This window comes from Notolepis coatsorum, assembly GCF_963971535.1.
Source record: "Notolepis coatsorum genome assembly, chromosome: 9".
Classification (NCBI taxonomy): domain Eukaryota; kingdom Metazoa; phylum Chordata; class Actinopteri; order Aulopiformes; family Paralepididae; genus Notolepis; species Notolepis coatsorum.
In genome coordinates this window covers 105,470,893-105,490,376 of record NC_140173.1, presented here as the reverse complement: position 1 = coordinate 105,490,376, position 19,484 = coordinate 105,470,893, and the positions used below count along the sequence as shown (strand labels likewise).

Here is a 19,484-nt window from a genome sequence, read left to right as displayed (position 1 = left end):
ATACTGTACGTGCTATACTGTATGTACATTTTGAATAATGTCCTGCGTGGCCTGTCCCTCATGGTGCAGCTCTTTTCTCTCTCATGCTGAGTCATTGGTACCTGTTATGTCTTTGTACTTGAGTACTGAGTACTGCATCTGCAGTACCACAATCACACTACATGTCATTATATCTCTGTTTCCAGCTAACAGTGCACTCTAGTGGTTCTCACGCTCACACACAGGCAAACACACACACACACGCACACACACACACCCAGCCAGACACACACACACACACACACACACACACACACACACACACACACACACACACACACACACACACACACACACACACACACACACACACACACACACACACACACACACACACACACACACACACACACACACACACACACACACACACACACACACACACACACACACAGGTTCACACAAACACACAGATGCCCAGATGCACCCACATGCACACTCAGACACACATCTCTCCTCACTACCTTTTACTCAGCTACTCTCCTCCCTCTCCCTCCTCTCCCTTTCTCTACCATCCCTCTCCTTACCGTCCCCCTCTCCCTACCGTGCCCCTCTCTCTGCCATCCCTCTCTCTCTGCCACCTCACATGTCTCTATTTCTCCTCACACTCTGGGGATCCCTGAGTCAGAGGCGGTCCCGGCCATCAGAGTGGAGTCCCTCGTCCACAGGGGGCTGACTAAGCGGAACTCAGCAGGAGCAGCAGTCCAGCCTATAACCTGTCTGGGTCTGAGTAGACAGCAGCAGCCATTCAAGGAGAGGATAGAGGAGCTCTGACGGAGGCTCTACAACTTCTTCTTCTGACAATGGAGCATCTTCTGAGGTGAGAGACCTCCTGGCTGCGTGCAGAGGCTTCCCAGAGCTGGAGTTGCCAGTGCATGTTTGGAAAAAAAAATGCTTTGGTGTAAAACAGAAGAAAGGGACCTCCAGATGAAGGTGGAGATTATGAAGCCAAACAAGAAGCAGCAGAACCTCAGCTCATAAGACCCCTGTAGAGCCGGAGGTGAGGAGAATGTAAAAGAACAAAAACTAAAGAAAGAAAAAGCTCAGATTTCTTCATTCTTCTGATTTTGATGCCCCGACAGACCCAAGCCCACGAAGCGACTTCTGAAGAAGAAGATACGATGAAGAAGTCTACGTGACAAGCCACGGCGACGGACACATTTTTCACTTCAGCTTCTGAAACTCATTTACATTTAGTCATTTAGCTGACACTTTTATCCAAAGCGACTTACAAGTTATGTACGACAAGTCATCAGGAAGGGCACAAATCTATCAGCTGAGTAACAATGTTCATCAAAGTCTCGAGTGCTACAGTGTAGGTTAGTATATTAGGACAAGTGCATGACAGTAAGGCTATTTAGGGTTAGATTTAAAAATTTATTATTCTTTTTTTCAGATAATGGTTGAAGAAGTGCGTCTTTAGTCGACGGAGAAAGATTGTACGGGTTTCGGCTGTCCTAACTGGTGGGCAGTTCGTTCAACCATTGTGGGCCAAGGACTGAGAATAGGCAGCTTCTCCTTGATGACCCTCCCGGAGCTGAAACTCTGAACTTCTGAAACTCGATCAAGAACTTTCGCCTGAGCAGCCGTCTCGGCAGCGGTATGGAGCTGCGAGCGACCTTAGGGCCCGTGGCGGGCATAGACCTGACTCCGGCCAGCTCCATCTTCACGGCGGTGCAGCAGCAGGAGTACTCAGCCGGCATCTGGCTTCGCAGGAAGAACAAGCCAGAACATGTAAGTCTCAGTATCTTGGAGCTGCCGGGGTGGAAAAATACATCAAGGACCGGGGTTAGGGGAATTTGGGGAGAATAATTTGGAATTTAGATGCAGATAACAGAATGTATAACTGTATCATGTAGTGCTGCAATCTGCATGGAGGGGGGCATGCATATAATGACTGAGAAGATTCTCCATATTATCTCTGGTGGGCGATTGTATGTTGATGCCTCTGGGTTGTTTTTTTCACCTTGTTGACACAGTACAGTCAGTTACCCAGTCCCCACTGTCTCCCTTTAAAGATCCATCGCCTTTTGGCTGCAAATGTTTTTTCAGTTAACACTTAAACCACCCAACTCTAACAGATTATGATCCATAATAGATAACAAAGAATTGTATTGTTATGATTGCGTATGAGCTATTAAAGGGTCTTACATCAGGCATGCACGTTATTTCACTTAGCAAGGCAAACTGTCCCATCTTGGCTGTAATACACATTTAGTCTGGTCTTCTATGATAATGATAACCACTTATAATGTAGTATGATTAAAATGTGATCATTAGGTAGGCTTATGTCTTATTGGCTCTACACACCTGTAATCTCTTTGCAGATCAGTAGTTCCTGCATTAGTATTTGCGTGAGCAAGTCACTGTGTAACCGACTGCAAGTTCTTAGTAACAGGAAGTGGAGGAAAAGGTTGTGTGCTGAATATTTGATGATATTTGAAGGGAACAGGGCAATGTCCAGAGCGCTACTTACAGCCTGTCTGTATAACCAACTGGGACGGTAAATCGGGCTGCACCCATCCTCCAGACCTGCACGCACGCACGCACGCACGCACGCACGCACGCACGCACGCACGCACGCACGCACGCACGCACGCACGCACGCACGCACACACACACACACACACACACACACACACACACACACACACACACACACACACACACACACACACACACACACACACACACACACACACACACACACACACACACACACACACACACACACACACACACACACACACACACACACACACACACACACACAGAGGAACCATTATGTACATCTTGGCAGACTCCAGCTTACACAGGCACACACAACTGCAAATAGACCTGCTGCACTCCTATGCTCACACACACATGGATGCACGCACGCACGCATGCACGCACGCACGCACGCACGCACGCACGCACGCACACACACACACACACACACACACACACACACACACACACACACACACACACACACACACACACACACACACACACACACACACACACACACACACACACACACACACACACACACACACACACACACACACACAATATGCAATGTTCTATTCTTACCTAAGCCCTAATGGGAGTCCTACACTTAGCCAGTCTGCTACAGTAAGTCCACATCCCAATGGAAATATTTAAGGGAAATGTCCCTTAAAAAGTTTATTAAAGTTCATTCAATATAATGAAATAATGTATAGTTTCTGTTGACATTTTCCGACATTTCCAGCTTTACGTAATTAGGTTCAAATTAGTCCCAGAAATGTTGTCATACTAAACAAATACCACAAATGCATAGATCAGGTGACTGTTAATGCATAATTAACCACACATAGTGAATTAAACATAATAGTATGTTATAACATGTGTGCGAGCCAAAGCAGAGACAGTCTTCACTTTTTCTTCACAACGTCACAGGACTTTGCATATGTGAGAAGATATTGTGATATCTTCCATATCGCCCAGCGTTACCAACAGGGAGGTATGTACCGCAACTACTACATCCCTGTGTCTCTCTGTCTCCTCATACGCTCAGAGTAGAGAGAGAGTCAATCTAGATGTAGGGAAAGAACATACTGTACCTCACTGACATTGTTAATGTTTTTTCCCCTTCCTATCTTATACATTACCATTTCAGGCTGTTTAAAGGTAGAATCTGTCATCAAACAGTGACCACTAGGCAAACGATGACAACATGGTACTGAGCTAAAAGAGATATACATTTTAGGGGAAAGAAACTGTACATTGGAGGGGGTTGGGCGGGGGGGCCGGGGGGTTTGGATATTTACAGGGGCCAGTTTCGAATGGCAGCCTCACATAGGTGCTCTTTGAGAGCAGTTTTTAAGGTGGGTAGGGATTCACATTATTTTACGGCTGTGGGTAGGGCGTTCCACATTGATGTGGCATAATTACAAAACGTGTTTAGTCCCTTGTTTGAGCCGAATCTGGGTTGAACATGATTTGTGGAACTCCCTCTGGTGTTGTGGTCGTGGTATTCACTGACCTTTGGGAAGTATTTCAACATGTACATGGGTACCTTAGTGGTGTAATGTATCTTGTAGACCAGGCCCATTGCAAGTTGCTGTATTCTGTCGTCTACTCTAAGCTTTGGTACCATGAGGTGCAAGCATAGTCGTAGTACCCTTGAATGAGTGCTCCTGTTAGAGTCTTCAGGATATTGTTGTTTACCAGAGAGGAGATCTGGTACAAGAATCTTGTTCGTTTGGCTGACTTTTTTGATTACATTGACAGCTCCGTTGATTTTGATTACACAGACGGCTCCGATGTCGAATAAGTGATGTTTATTGCTTACAAGCACTTTGGGATCTGGGGGATACAAGCCTGGTCTCAGTACAACAATTCATTATAACAGAAAATACTAATCAAAGGAAACTTACAATAGTTATGAATGATTTCTGTAACCAAGCAAAATAACCATTAACTGACTAACGCTAATTATAAGGCCAGCAATAGACAATCACTCTGGATATCAATATTTACAGGTTTTGATTTTACAGTCACACACTCACCTGGGGGATACAAGCCCAGTCTCACTTGTTCCCGGGCCCCAGTGATGGGCTTTATAGCTGCACCGTTACCATGGATACTGTGTAGCCTAGTATTAACCCTTTCACTACCACACTACAAAGGGTTAACACTTTCACTACCACAATACAGAAGGTTAACCTTTCACTACCACACTACAAACGGCTAACTGTTTCTGTAATGTGGTAGGGTTAAAATATGTACACCTTACAACTATTAACTAAAGGTCAAATTACTGATAGGATTTAATTCTATATTACAATATTTGGATATTAGACATAGTAACCATTTGAAGCTCAAATTATGTAATTAATGTAACATCCTAGAGGCATATATTACATGAACATCTTCAGTATCCTTCCTAACATGCTTCCTATCACCTTTTTGCTCTTGAACCCCCAGGGCAATCAATACATGTCATACTCGCTGTCCCATCAACCAGACAAGCAATTGGCTAAATTAAATGAAGTGTCTCTCTGAAGTGTGATTGGTCGATCAGGGGTGTTTTGTTTTCCCCCCGCACCACCAAGGCAAAGTGCTGCGTCTCTCTGTCCCCTGGATGATGGAAGACAGCCAATGACAGGGAAGCTAGTGGAGTGAAACGGGACACTTGGCAGTCCGCCTCCTCAGCCATCTCATCACCGCCTACAGGCGCTTGTGGAACAAAATATTTGAGATATCTATACTTTCTGAAGCCTGATGTGATGTATTTCGCAGTACGTGGCGGAGAGTTTCAAGTTTTGTTTTATTTGTCACATATAAGGTACACATACATTACAGTTCTGTACATGTTTGGTTCTGTATGACCCTCCTGAAATTGTGCTTCATACAGTAAAAAAGTAAAAGAATAAAGACACTATACAAAATATACAATATAGAAACTAAGTACAAAATGCAAAACAAAATGCAAAAATTAGGTAGAGAGCGTTAGGGCAGCGGTGGCGGAGCCCAATAGCAGAACACAGGGAGAGAGAGAATGGAGCGTTTAAGGTAGGTTTTAATTCCTTTGGGTACCAAGCAGACAAGGCAATAGAGAATATACAAGAATGTGCAACTTTGGACGAGTAGTGATCTTGCTTGAGGTTCTCAGGAACGTCCGGGCGGGTGGTACGTCAGGAGACAGCGTCGGCCGAGAGTGACGGTCCTGGGCATAGGAGGTTAGGACAAGGAAGGCAATACAAACAGAGCAGCAAGGTTGGGTATGTCCTCGTACCTAGGTTGATAGGATAACACTGAGACGATCAGGAGCAGGATCCGTAGGGTTGATATCCGGGCTGGTGATGAGCTGACGACTCTCAGCTGGGCTGATTGTTGCCAGATGACAGCGTGGGGATGATGGAGTCGGAAGCTGCCCATATAAGGGCGTGGAAACAGGCGGAGAGATGGAGGCTCTTGCCGTGATTGTGACAGGACCCCCCCTCTACGGGCGCCTCCTGGCGACCCGCCAGGCTTGTCCGGGTTGGCCCGATGGAAGTCCCGGATGACGGCAGGATCCAGGATCAGCTGGCGGGAGATCCAACTGCCCTCCTCCTGACCATAGCCCTCCCAGTCCACTAAGTATTGGAAACCGCGGCCGCGGCGGCGCACCTCCAGCAGCTGCCGGATGGTGTATGCGGTGTGGTCATCAATGATCAGCGGAGGAGGAGGTTCCGGAGCTGGAGGGGACAGAGGACTGGAGGCCACCGGCTTCAACTGTGAGACATGAAAAGAGGGGTGAACACGCACATGGGAAGGAAGCTTGAGCCTGACGACTGAGGGGTTGATAATAGACAGAATCTCGTAGGGACCAACAAAATGGGGGGTGAGCTTCCGGGAAACTGACTTTAGAGGAAGGTCTCGGGACGAGAGCCAAACCATCTGACCTGGTTGATAGTCGGGAGCCAGGGTCCGGCGGCGGTCGGCGAAGCAGCGATTCCGGTCAGCGGAGCAGCGCGGCCCTTGTGTCCTTCCATATCCTCTTGCAGCGGCGAAGGTGCGCCTGCATCGAGGGGACTGAGATCTCTTCCTCCTGAGTAGGAAACAGTGGAGGTTGGTAGCGCAGAGAGGACTCGAAAGGGGACTAACCTGTGGCAGCAGAGGACAGGGAGTTGTGAGCGTATTCGATCCACGGTAGGAAGGCGCTCCAGCCAGAGGGGTCGTGACGCAGCAGAGGGCGGACCCCAGGTCTTGGTTGGGCCGCTCCGACTGGCCATTGATCTGTGGTTGGTACCCGGAGTAGAGGCTGACCGTGGCCCCCAGGGCTCGGCAGAAGGCCTTCCAGACCTGGTAAACTGAGGCCCTCTGTCGGAGACGATGTCCACCGGGATCCCGTGTAGGCGGAAGACGTGAGGCACCATCAGGTCTGCAGTGTCTGATTCTCCTAGATCTATCTGCAGCCTTCGACACAGTCAACCACCAGATCCTCCTTGCGGCCCTCGCAGGAATGGGAGTGGCTGGCTCTGCGCTGACATGGCTGACATGATACCTCAATGACCGCTCCTACCAAGTGTCATGGAGAGGGACCCTGTCGGCCACCCGCCCCCTGCGGACGGGTGTCCCCCAGGGCTCGGTCCTAGGACCCCTTCTCTTCTCCCTCTACACTAAATCACTGGGTAACATTATCACGTCTCATAGCTTCTCGTATCATTGTTATGCCGATGATACTCAACTCTTCCTCTCCTTCCCTCCCTCAGATATCCACGTCTCTGAGCGGATCTCGGCCTGTCTGTCCGACATCTCCGCCTGGATGACGACCAACCACCTCAAACTAAACCTAAGCAAAACAGAATTGCTCCACCTGCCGGCCAAATCCTCCCCCCTGGCCGACCTTTCCATCACAGTCAAGAATGCAGCTGTGACTGCGTCCCCGACCGCCAAGAACCTTGGTGTTGTCCTCGACGACCAGTTGAACTTCTCTGCTCACATCGCAGCGACAACCAGAACCTGCAGATTCCTACTGAGCAACGTCAGAAGGATCCGCCCCTTCCTGACAAAAAAAGCCACCCAACTCCTCGTCCAATCAACAGTCATCTCCCACCTCAACTACTGCAACGCACTGCTCGCTGGCCTCCCGGCCACTGCCACCAAGCCTCTTCAACTCATTCAGAACGCAGCGGCCCGCCTGATCTCAAACCTACCGAAGTCGGCCCATGTCACCCCACGTCTTAGGGACCTGCACTGGCTCCCCATTGCTGCACATATCCACTTCAAGGCCCTCGACCTAGCATACCGTGCGGCAAAGGGAACCGCTCCCGCCTACCTCCGGTCAATGGTCTCTAACTACACACCCTCAAGACCCCTACGCTCTGTATCTTCTGGCCGCCTCAGACCTACTCCTATCCAAGCCCCGGGAGGATCATCAAAGAGATGCCGCCTATTCTCAGTCCTTGCCCCACAATGGTGGAATGAACTACCCACCCCAGTTAGGACAGCCGAAACCGGTCCAATCTTCCGCCATCGACTTAAGACGCACTTCTTCAACCATTATCTGAAATAATAATATAAAAAAAATAAAAAATAAAAAAATAAACTCTAACCCTAACAAACCTTACTGTCATGCACTTGTCCTACTAAACTAACCTACACTGTAACACGCAACACTTTGATGAACATTGTTACTCAGCTGATAGAGTTGTACCCTTCCTGATGACTTGTCGTACAGAACTTGTAAGTCGCTTTGGATAAAAGCGTCAGCTAAATGACTAAATGTAAATGTAAATGAAGCAGAGGGGAGTTTGGGGAGAGCGACAAAGTGAATGCCGTTCGAGAACCAATCGACAATGGTTACAATCACAGTGTTACCGTGTGAAGGAGGCTGACCGGTGACGAAGTCCAGGGCGACGTGTGACCAGGGCCGGCCAGGAACAGGCAGAGGACGGAGGAGCCCGGCAGGTGGTCGGTGGGAGGCCTTCCCACGAGCACAGACGGAGCAGGCAAGGACGAAGGCGTGGGTGTCTTCCCTAATGGAGGGCCACCAGAAGTGCCGCTTCCGCAGGGACAGGGTACGGTCGACCCCAGGATGACAGGCGAACCGGGAGGTGTAGATCCACTGGAGCACCTGGGAGCGGACAAGGTCGGGGACAAAAAGACGGTTAGGTGGGCCGTTACCTGGATCAGGCCTCCCTGACGACGGACTGGATCTCCCAGGTGGCGGAAGCCACCAAACAGGAGGAGGGGAGGATGGTGTCTGGGTGAGAGAGACCCCCTTCAGGGACAAACTGCCGGGAGAGGGCGTCTGGCTTAACATTCTTGGAAACGGGCCTGTAGGTCAAGGTGAAGTTGAACCAACCGTAGAACAGCGCCCAATGGGCCTGGCGGGAGTTCAGGCGCTTGGCCGTCTGGATGTAGGCGAGGTTCTTTTTTTATCCACTTTTTCTCCTCTTTTTCTATTTTTCTCCCATCCCAATTTTCGCTGTGCCAATTCTTGCCTCCCCTGTCTTGAATGTTGCTCGCATATGCCCCCCACTGGCCAGTTGTAGGGAGGATAGAAGAATTCGGAGAACTCCGGAGAATGTGGAGTCCCCCTAATCGGACCAGACGAAGGGCATGGAGGGTGAAGTGAGTTGGGTGAGGGGTGCGGCGACCCGTCTGTAGTCCCTGATAAAACGTCGATAGAAGTTTGCAAACCCCAGGAAGCGTTGGAGCTGCTTGACGTTGGTGGGCCTGGGCCAGTCCAGCACCGCCTTGATCTTCTCGCGGTCCGCCCTGATCTGGCCACCCTCGATTATGTAGCTGAGGAACCCGATGGAGGAGATGTGGAACTCGCACTTCTCCGCCTTGACGAACAACTTGTTCTCCAGCAGGCGTTGGAGGACCCGGCGGACATGCTGGACGTGCTCTTCCATAGAGCGGGAAAAAATCAGAATGTCATCCAAATAAACAAAAACAGAGCGGTTCAGGACATCACGGAGAACGTCATTGACAAGGGCCTGGAAGACAGCGGGGGCGTTGATCAACCCAAAGGGCATTACCTTGTACTCGAAGTGACCGAGGGGTGACTTAAAGGCCGTCTTCCATTCGTCCCCCTCCCGGATACGGACGAGGTGATAGGCATTCCTGATGTCCAGCTTTGTAAAAATGGCGGCACCTTGCAGGGGTTCAAAAGCAGAGTTAATTAACAGCAGAGGATACTTGTTCAACAACTGTGATGTTGTTGAGGCCACAGTAGTCAATACAGGGGCGAAGGGAACCATCCTTCTTAGAAACAAAAAATAAACCAGTGCCGACAGGAGAGGAGGAGGGGGTGATAATGCCCAAGGCCAGGGACTCGTGGACATATTTCTCCATGGACTCCATCTCCGGGCGCGAGAGGTTGAACAGGCGACTAGCGGGGAGCGGGGCTCCCAGAAGCAGGTCAATGGCACAGTCGTACAGATGATGGGGTGGCAGGGAGAGAGCATGCTGTTTGCTAAAAACAGCCTCTAGATCATGATATATTGGAGGGATAGTGGAAAGGTCAATGGGTTCATTGGGGACGTGAGAATCAGCGACCTCCAGTGGTGGCCGAGCAGACCGCAGGCAGGTGGCGTAGCAGTGGGCGTGGCAGTGGGCGTGGCAGTGGGCACTCCAGCTAACAACCGAGCCAGTAGGCCAGTTTATCACTGGGTTGTGTAATTTCAACCAGGGCATGCCCAGTACAATAGGGTTATGGGGGGAACTAGTGACGTGAAAGCGAATAACCTTGTTGTGATTTCCCGAGAGCAACAGGCGGAGTGGCTTGGTGTGATGAGTTATCCGTGAGAGCAGCCTCCCATTTAGGCCATGGGCATCGCGGGGAATAGGCAGCACGTTGGTAGCAATGCCGAAGCGGGATACGACGCCGGCATCAATGAGGTTTTCGTCAGTGCCCGAATCCACCAGTGCAGACAGGGGACGTGACTGGCTGTTCCAACACAGGGTGGCACTGAATTGCATATTGGGACCAGAGCTGGGGACATAATTGAGGCTCGAACATGCACCCAGCATTACTGTCGAGCCCCGCCGTTTGGGTAAAGCGGACACGAATCGAGGAAGTGACAGAGCTGGCCGCAATAAATACATGCCCCTGTCCTGAGCCTGTGGAGGTGTTCGTTGTGGTGAAGGTGAGACCGGTCAGCCAGTTCCATTGGCTCAGGGGAGTAGTGCTTGGCGCGAGCCGCGCGCCTGGGGGGAGAAGAGCGAGATGACTTGGATAACGAGGAGCGGGTGCCGCTCGTCCTTTCACTGCGGCGCTCACGAAGACGCATGTCCAGTTCTCTGGCTAACTCAATTAGCTCGTCCAGGGAGTTCTGCTTTTCTTTGGATGCCAGTTCGTTTTTAAGGACGTCGCTGAGGCCTTGACGGAATGCCCCTCTTAATGGAATGTCATTCCACCCGGAGCCCGCTGCTAGGATACGGAATTCAATGGAGTATTTGCTAACGCTGCGGTGGTCCTGGCGGATGGTGAACAAGCCAGCAGAGCTATCCGAGCCACAGGGAGGGTGGTCGAAGACTCTTTGCATGTCGGCGACGTATGCGGAAAACTAATTGCAGAGGGGGGACTGACTGAAATGGAGAGCTGTTGCCCATGCTAACGCAGGACCCTTGAGCAGACCCGACAGGTAAGCGATTTTGTATTTATCACTTTGGTATAAAGGCGCAACACTTTGAGGCGTCCCCAGCGTAGCGCTCTGGTGCGGGAACCTGGGGCTCTCTGTACGGGGGTGCGACTGTTTGGGTTGGCTGGGCTGCAATGTATTCATCAAACCGGTTACATTGTTCGTCTCGCTCAGCGCCGCTGATAGTCAGAGTGCGAAGTTAGGCAGTGGTCTCAGCAAGTGAGCGTGTGTGTTGGTTTACCTCTCTCCACTCTCCAGCGTCCTGTGTTGCTGGGCTCGTCATGTTGGTGTCAGTGTTCTGTTAGGGCAGCGGTGGCGGAGCCCAATAGCAGAACACAGGGAGAGAGAGAATGGAGCGTTTTAGGTAGGTTTTAATTCCTTTGGGTACCAAGCAGACAAGGCAATAGAGAATATACAAGAATGTGCGACTTTGGACGAGTAGTGACTCTTGCTTGAGGTTCTCAGGAACGTCTGGGCGGGTGGTACATCAGGAGAGTTAGGACAAGAGGTTAGGACGAGGCAGGCAATACAGACAGAGCAGCAAGGTTGGGTACGTCCTGGGCTGGTGATGAGCTGACGACTCTCAGCTGGGCTGATTGTTGCCAGATGACAGTGTGGGGATGATGGAGTCGGAAGCTGCCCATATAAGGGCGTGGAAGCAGACAGAGAGATGGAGGCTCTCGCCGTGATTGTGACAGAGAGGTAGTGCAAATCCTTTAGTAATAAATAGATAAAATATGGTGTAGTGTTATAAAGTGTAACCCTTTTGTGGTGTTCAAGAATGTAAAATGCAACGGAACAAGCTAGGCTTAGAGTATGTGCTCATGGCAGCTATTTAAACACAAAAACACTCATGTTTACCATTTTAGCCAATTCTGAATCTCTTCTAGAAAAAAAGTTACATCTGTTAGGGTCCAAACGGACCCGGTATAGAAAAATGGCTATAGACATCAGTTTGCTTCATAGAAATGCTACAACTAGCTCTGTGGATCACATGTGGCTCAATCAAGGTTCATATTTGACTAGACACTTCACCCCCCCCCCCCCCCCCTTCATGGGAACAAGAGCAGGAGTGAGAGGGAGGTGGAGAGGGAGAGGAGGATGAGAATGATAGGGAGGTGGAGAGGGAGAGGAGGAAGAGAGTGTAGGGGGGTGGAGAGGGAGAGGAGGAAGAGAGTGATAGGGAGGTGGAGAGGAGGAAGAGAGTGAGAGGGAGAGGAGGAAGAGAGTGATAGGGAGGTGGATAGGGAGAGGAGGAACAGAGTGATAGGAAGGTGGAGAAGAGGAAGAGAGTGATAGGGAGGTGGAGAGGGAGAGGAGGAATAGAGCGATAGGGAGGTGGAGAGGGAAAGGAGGAACAGAGTAATAGGGAGGTGGAGAGGGAGAGGAGGAAGAGTGATAGGGGGTGGAGAGGGAGAGGAAGAAGAAAGCGATAGGGAGGTGGATAGGGAGAGGAGGAACAGAGTGATAGGAAGGTGGAGAAGAGGAAGAGAGTGATAGGGAGGTGGAGAGGGAGAGGAGGAATAGAGCGATAGGGAGGTGGAGAGGGAGAGGAGGAACAGAGTAATAGGGAGGTGGAGAGGGAGAGGAGGAAGAGTGATAGGGGGTGGAGAGGGAGAGGAGGAAGAGAGCGATAGGGAGGTGGAGAGGGAGAGGAGGAACAGAGTAATAGGGAGGTGGAGAGGGAGGAGGAAGAGAGTGATAGGGAGGTGGAGAGGGAGAGGCGGAACAGAGGGAGGTGGAGAGGGAGAGGAGGAACAGAGTAATAGGGAGGTGGAAAGGGAGGAGGAAGAGAGTGATAGGGAGGTGGAGAGGGAGAGGCGGAACAGAGGGAGGTGGAGAGGGAGAGGAGGAACAGAGTGATAGGGAGGTGGAGAGGGGGAAGAGAGCGATAGGGAGGTGGAGAGGGAGATGAGGAACAGAGCGATAGGGAGGTGGAGAGGGAGAGAAGGAACAGAGTGATAGGGAGGTGGAGAGGGGGAAGAGAGCGATAGGGAGGTGGAGAGGGAGAGGAGGAACAGAGCAATAGGGAGGTGGAGAGGGAGAGTAGGCAGAGATTGATAGGGAGGTGGAGAGGGAGAGGAGGAACAGAGCAATAGGGAGGTGGAGAGGGAGAGCAGGAACAGAGCGATAGGGAGGTGGAGAGGGAGAGAAGGAACAGAGCGATAGGGAGGTGGAGAGGGAGAGAAGGAACAGAGCGATAGGGAGGTGGAGTTGTTTTGTTCCTTGATTTATTTCCATAATACCGTTCTAAAACCCACAAAGCAGTTTACTCAATAAAGTGTCTTCATATTCAGATTGCATAAATATTTACCCATTTTCTTCAATATGGGGAACAGCATGAGTGAATATAATCCTATTGTCGAGTGAATACATTTGTATATTATGTCTTGGGGCCATATGGGGGCCATATAAAATAATGTTTGATATGGGTACTGGTTATGATGAGCTAATAAGTTAGTAATGAAGTACAAAACAAAACTGGATAATAATCCTTCATTTTTGTGGTGGTTGGTACTGAGTTACACACCGGGTCCATCTGGACCCAGAGTTTTTGTTAAGACCAAAATAAGATAAATAAATAAGCAGCGCACAAGGGTTAAAGTGTCTACAGTGAATGTTAAAGGTGGTGTTTAAAGTGAGTGTGTGCAGGTGGATGTGTGTGCAATGAATGTAGAGAGACAACGAGAGACAGGTTTCCATCTCTTTGGGGCACAGTCTATAACATTATAATTCATTACTGATAACTAGGGATGTCCGGCCTACCGATATTATCGGCCGATATCGTCATTAAAATGTGATATCGGAAAATATCGGTATCGGTTTTCAAAATTTTATTTATTATACATTTTTTAACCTTTTTTTAACCTTTATTTACCCAGGCAAGCAAGTAAGAACAAATTCTGATTTAATTTATTGTCAAAAGTATGCATAATGTTGTGTTAATTCCACAACAAGAGATATGTAATGTTAATTACCTGAAATTATTCCGTTTTTGGGGGGGGGGGGGGAAACCCTGCATATATCGGTATCGGTTGATATCGGTTGATATCGGTATCTGAAATTAAGAGTTGGACAATATCGGTATATCGGTATCGGTAAAAAAGCCAATATCCAGCATCCCCACCTTCCCCCCCCCCCCCCCTCCCACTCCCCCCCCCCCCCCCCCCCCCCCCCCCCCCCCCTACAGCCCTGTAACAACCCCAACCCACTCCCCCCTCCTTCCGTAAATGGCGCTGCCTATGACGGCTGCCAGTCTGTTTGCGGTGGTGAATATGCATATGTTTGTCTCAAGGCTCTGTACCATTATTACTATCTAAAATGTAATAATTGTGGAATATTACTGTAATGAGCTGTATGTGTATGATCCAAGCGTCCTATGATCCTCATAGGAGCATAACAGAAAAAAGCATTCCATGTGAAGGTATTCTGTATCTTTGCATGTCAACTAATAAAGAAACTTGAACTTGAACTTGAACCCAACTCCCATGATTGTGTTGGTGACTAGCTGCTAACGATTCCGAGGCTCGGAGAGCTTGGCCCCTCACATACATTTCCACAAGCCCTGCAGACTGTTTATGGGCATTTGCAGTAGCTAGTGGCGTTAGTGTTAACCATGAGCAACCTTTGGGTTCACCTGGTCCATTTGAAAGTCAATTGTTTTGTCAAATCTTCAAAATAATGTAAAGAGGAAAGTGGACATTAATTGGCCACAGGAGGTCCCTCCGATGCTTAAATCCAAGCCAACAACCCATTTCTGTTCTGCTGCACTAAGCACTCTCTGCTCTTGGCTCAATACTTCATCCGTTTTAATAACCCATCTTCATCCGCTATGTGCCCTTTGGATGGAACCCTGACAACGTTGTAAGTACAGTAGGGGTGCCTATCAGCAGCCAGAGATTGATTTCTCTGTTTGAAAAAGTTTCTACTGTTTCTAGCCCACATATCCTCCTCATGCTCTTTGCAACTCAAGCTATGACTTGGGCTAACTCTTAGCAACCTTTTCTGCATTCAGCACCTCTGCCTTAGACAATGTATCAAATGATGCCATGAAGTGCTCTAGTAGGCTACAAGCAAAGTATCCACAGCCCTGGAGCACACACGCAACATTTCGGTGCCCATGTTTACAGGTGTCAGAACAGCCACATAATGAAACGTGAGCAGAGCAGCACTGGGGCGAGTTATCAAGAGATTAGGCCTTGAGCCTCTTTTCTCTGTACGAGGCACGCAAAACTATGTAGTGGTTATGGTCATATTGACATACCAGCATATTGACATACATAACTGTCACATTTCACTATTGTTTCGCATTGTGTTGGTGTGTTTCTCTTCTATTATTGTTGCATTTATTGTACTCTTGACCTCACTGCAAATGAGGGCTTGCCCTCAATGATATATCAAGATTAAATAAAGACTGAATGAGGGTTTCAATGCTTTGATCAACACAATATGTCAAATATATGTGGATTATTATTATTACTAGTGATTGTTTTTTAGTTTTCTTTTGCACGCTTTTTAACCTTTTTAACTTGGTTTTAACTATGTAACTGTAATTTTTGAAAAAAATAAATGCTCTATAATTCTGTATACAACTCAATGTAAAGAGCAAACTCACAAGAGCCTGCTGTTACATTCCACAGCAGTAGCGATGTCTGTGTGGCCAGCATACCTTTATGGGTCTATATAGCCATTAACCTTATAGCATTACAGCAGAGAGAGGGAGAGAGATGCACTCTGCACTGCTCAAACCTGCTAAGTGACTTCTGGTGCTGCACTAAGTAATTCTCTAGTCTACTTACCTTTTTTCAACTCTACAGTAATATGTGGTATCATTTCCAAATGAAAGAGTAAGGTATACAGTTTCTGGTAAAGATACGGCATTATATTCTACCTCAAACGGAATTGGGATAGTCTGAAGCAAATTAATATATTGAGTATTAGGTGATTTTGTGCATGAGATAGCTGTGCCACGAATCACACAATTCAAATGGTGCGTGTGGATAACGGGTGAAAACGAAAAGTGATTAATGTGTCTGGATTCTGGACATATTGCCAAGTCAATTGCTTGTCTGCTTGATGGGACAGCTGTCCCGGAGTTTTCTGGTCCTGACCTTGAGGCTGTGGTACCATTTGCCAGACGGCATCAGTTGAAAGGTTTGTGGTTGGTGTCTTTTATAATCCTGCAAGCTTTGTTGACATACCGTCCATTATATATATCCTGGATGGATCTGGTGTTCTGAACTGCATTATCCTGGCGTTTTTAGGGTTAGAAAACATTGGGGGCTTCAGCCCGGGTTTTTTTTTTTTTTTTTTTTAAACACAGAAATACACAATTTTAGAGTAATTAGAGATGAATACTGAATAACTAGAATCATTAGAGGTTCTCAAAGTGAGGTCCAGGTCCACGAGAGGGATCTGGGCAGTCCCCATAGAAAATTCAAAGTTAACAGGACCAAATCACGAGTTTCTTATTTATTTATTTATTTAGCCAGATAAAACATTGATCTGGTCCAAGAAGCCCCAACAGGAGTACAAATATATATATATATATATATATATATATATATATATATATATATATATATATATATATATATATATATATATATATATATATATATATATATATATATATATATATATATATATATATATATATATATATATATATATATATATATATATATATATATATATATATATATATATATAATATATATACATATACTGTACATACTTTACAAATAAAAACACAGTTAAGAATCATACACATAAGCAAATAAACAAACAAACATATGCACAGCCTATGTACAAAATAAATAAACAGTTCATCTCTAGTCTTTACAGTTTTCTCACTCAACACTCAAATCAAAAGTATTACACAATTATCAAAACCTTACACTCAAGGAGCAAAATATAGGCCCAGATTTGCACCCCTACAATGTCAGCCTCACTTTTTGCAAAACAATACACACAGTGATTTGCAAAACACTAAACACACTTGCATTACATTAGACACAGAATGTCAAATTATATATACATTTTCTCCCATTTTCCCAAATCAGTCAACATGTCAACATGGAGAATCACAACAAAAAATTATCTTGCCAGATCCAGCTAGGCAAAGAGATAATGTCTAGTATTTTCTGTTTAAATTTTTTCAACAAAAACATTTGTTTTGCTGTAATTTTAACCTGTACTGGATACAGTATTTTATGTTTGTCTGATATTTGCTGAGCTTACAGTGTTATGCACATAGTAGCATGAAAACTGGGACATGTATTGTTGTGATTCTCCATGTTGAAATGTTGACTGATTTGGTTATATGGAGAGAACATTTATATTTTCATCAGTCTGCATCATTGATTTGGGTATATGGAGAGAAAATGTAATTTTTTCATCAGTCTGCATCATTGATTTGGGTATAAATAAATTATATTTTCATCAGTCTACAGCATTGGTCTTGTGTAGTGTTTGGTGAATTTATTGTATATTTGCACATTCTCTGCGTACTTCACTTACAGTACTCTAATCACTGAGAAGTAGAATTGCTAAATGTGTTTTAGGTTAAGCACAGCAGTGTGTGTAACTGGTTCAAACAGAATTAAGTCATATGAAACGTGTCATATGGTAACAAAATGTAGTTTTTATAAATTAGTGTATGGTTTTGACAAGTGTTTAATTTAGCAAAGGATCTGAGGTGTTCTGATAATTGTGTGTGTGGTTGTGCTAATTGTGTGTTTTGAAACACCGGGCCCCGTTTTCAAAATCATGCTTAGGCAATCGGAAAAAAACTGTATTGTGTGTTTCATTATATACATATGTTTCAGTCTTCTCATAAAAAAAATATTAGATTTTTGGGTCTTTTCCTGCCTTTGGTCCGCTTTGCATTCACATCTCAAATGAACCGCAGCAGGGTTCACTTGCAAGAGTGAATGAGCTTTCACACCACCCCAAACCAACCGGACTATCCGAGGTTCGATTAAAGCTTATTATAGGACACTGGACATGGGTATGGATGGCTCCAGGTGCTGCTGCGTTAAAGTGCACATCTTCAATATCTGTACTATTTAAAAGCACAGTGCAGGACACACTCAAAGGTTATCGCACCTCAGAGATGGCAGTGGACATGTATGACAGGACAAAGGCCATATGTAATGGCCTTTGGATTGAGGAACATACTACCAGCCAAAGGAGGAAGCAGAAAAGGATGGACGAGTATGTAGTTGAGTCATCTTGTGGCACAAGCTCAGACCTCAGCTCAGGAGATCAGCTGAGACAGAGACTGTTCTATCCAGTCCTCGACATAATGCTGCAAGAGCTTGAGAACAGGTTCTCATGAGTTGGATAACAACTTATGAGAGGCATACAGGCATGTTATCCAGCTCAGACCAGTTTCTCTCAGTGGAATTGCTGCAACCCCTCGCCACACATTACAATATCCAACTATTGCCAGAGGAGATCATAAATCAAATCAAATCAAATTTATTTATAGGGCCCGACAACACACGTTAATGTCCCCATGGGCCGTACAGGTCTTCTTTAAACAAGTCAAGAAGACAACATAACAATAAGTCAAGAACAGAACAAGAACACCATAGGGTCCAAACATTTTTTAGATGAATGCAAATAAATGAAAGAATGCAAGCACTCCCAGACATACCCCACGCGAAGGTAAGGAAAAACTCACTAAAACCTAACAATAGGGAAAAAAGCTCCACAGGCAATGTGGAGGAGAGAAACCTTAGAAGGGCCGTTCAAGGGGGGATCTCCCTTCTTAGATGTCGGTGATAGTAGTGTTGCAGACGGACAGTTGGTAAGCATGCACTCATGTGTGTGGTGAAACACAGATGAGTGCATGCAATAGCAACTGTACATTTTGAAAAATTAAAGATAGAGTTGATAGCGGATCTATTTGAAGCACAGGGGCGGCGCAAGAGGGTCACGTCCTCCCCGTCTTAGTCACGGGACATTCAACACTCCGGTCGTTGCTCAGGGACAGCCGGAGACAGGGGGAAGGGGGGGTGGCACAGAGAGGGTCGCGAACTCCCCGACATCATCGCGGGACATCCGGCACTCCGGTCACCACTACGAAACCTCCGAAGACAGGGGGGCACGCAGAGGGGGTCGCAATCTCCCGGCCTTCGTCACGGGACGTCCAACACTCCGGTCAACACTCCAGGACAGCAAGTCATAGGAAGACAGGGAGACGGGACAGGCGTTAGACAGCTCATGAGATTGTAGTAGGCGGACATAGCAATAGATACAAGTGGTAGGCATATATGTGAATGGAGTAGATATATGAAGTAAGCGTATTATGTGAATAGAATAGAAGTA

The 19,484-nt window shown here is 47.1% G+C and overlaps 1 protein-coding gene across 1 annotated transcript in view; it reads left to right on the top strand.

Annotated features, from left to right (window-relative positions):
• Positions 1-1,641: 1,641 nt before the first annotated feature.
• The window catches only part of LOC311234706 (inactive phospholipase D5-like), a gene marked incomplete at both ends in the record, with an annotated part of 538,433 nt that continues 520,590 nt past the window's right edge, over positions 1,642-19,484 (top strand). Inside the window, one exon of the mRNA XM_084321948.1 lies at positions 1,642-1,773. Within this exon, the coding sequence (XP_084178074.1) occupies positions 1,642-1,773 (132 nt within the window). The remainder of the gene's footprint in view (positions 1,774-19,484) is intronic.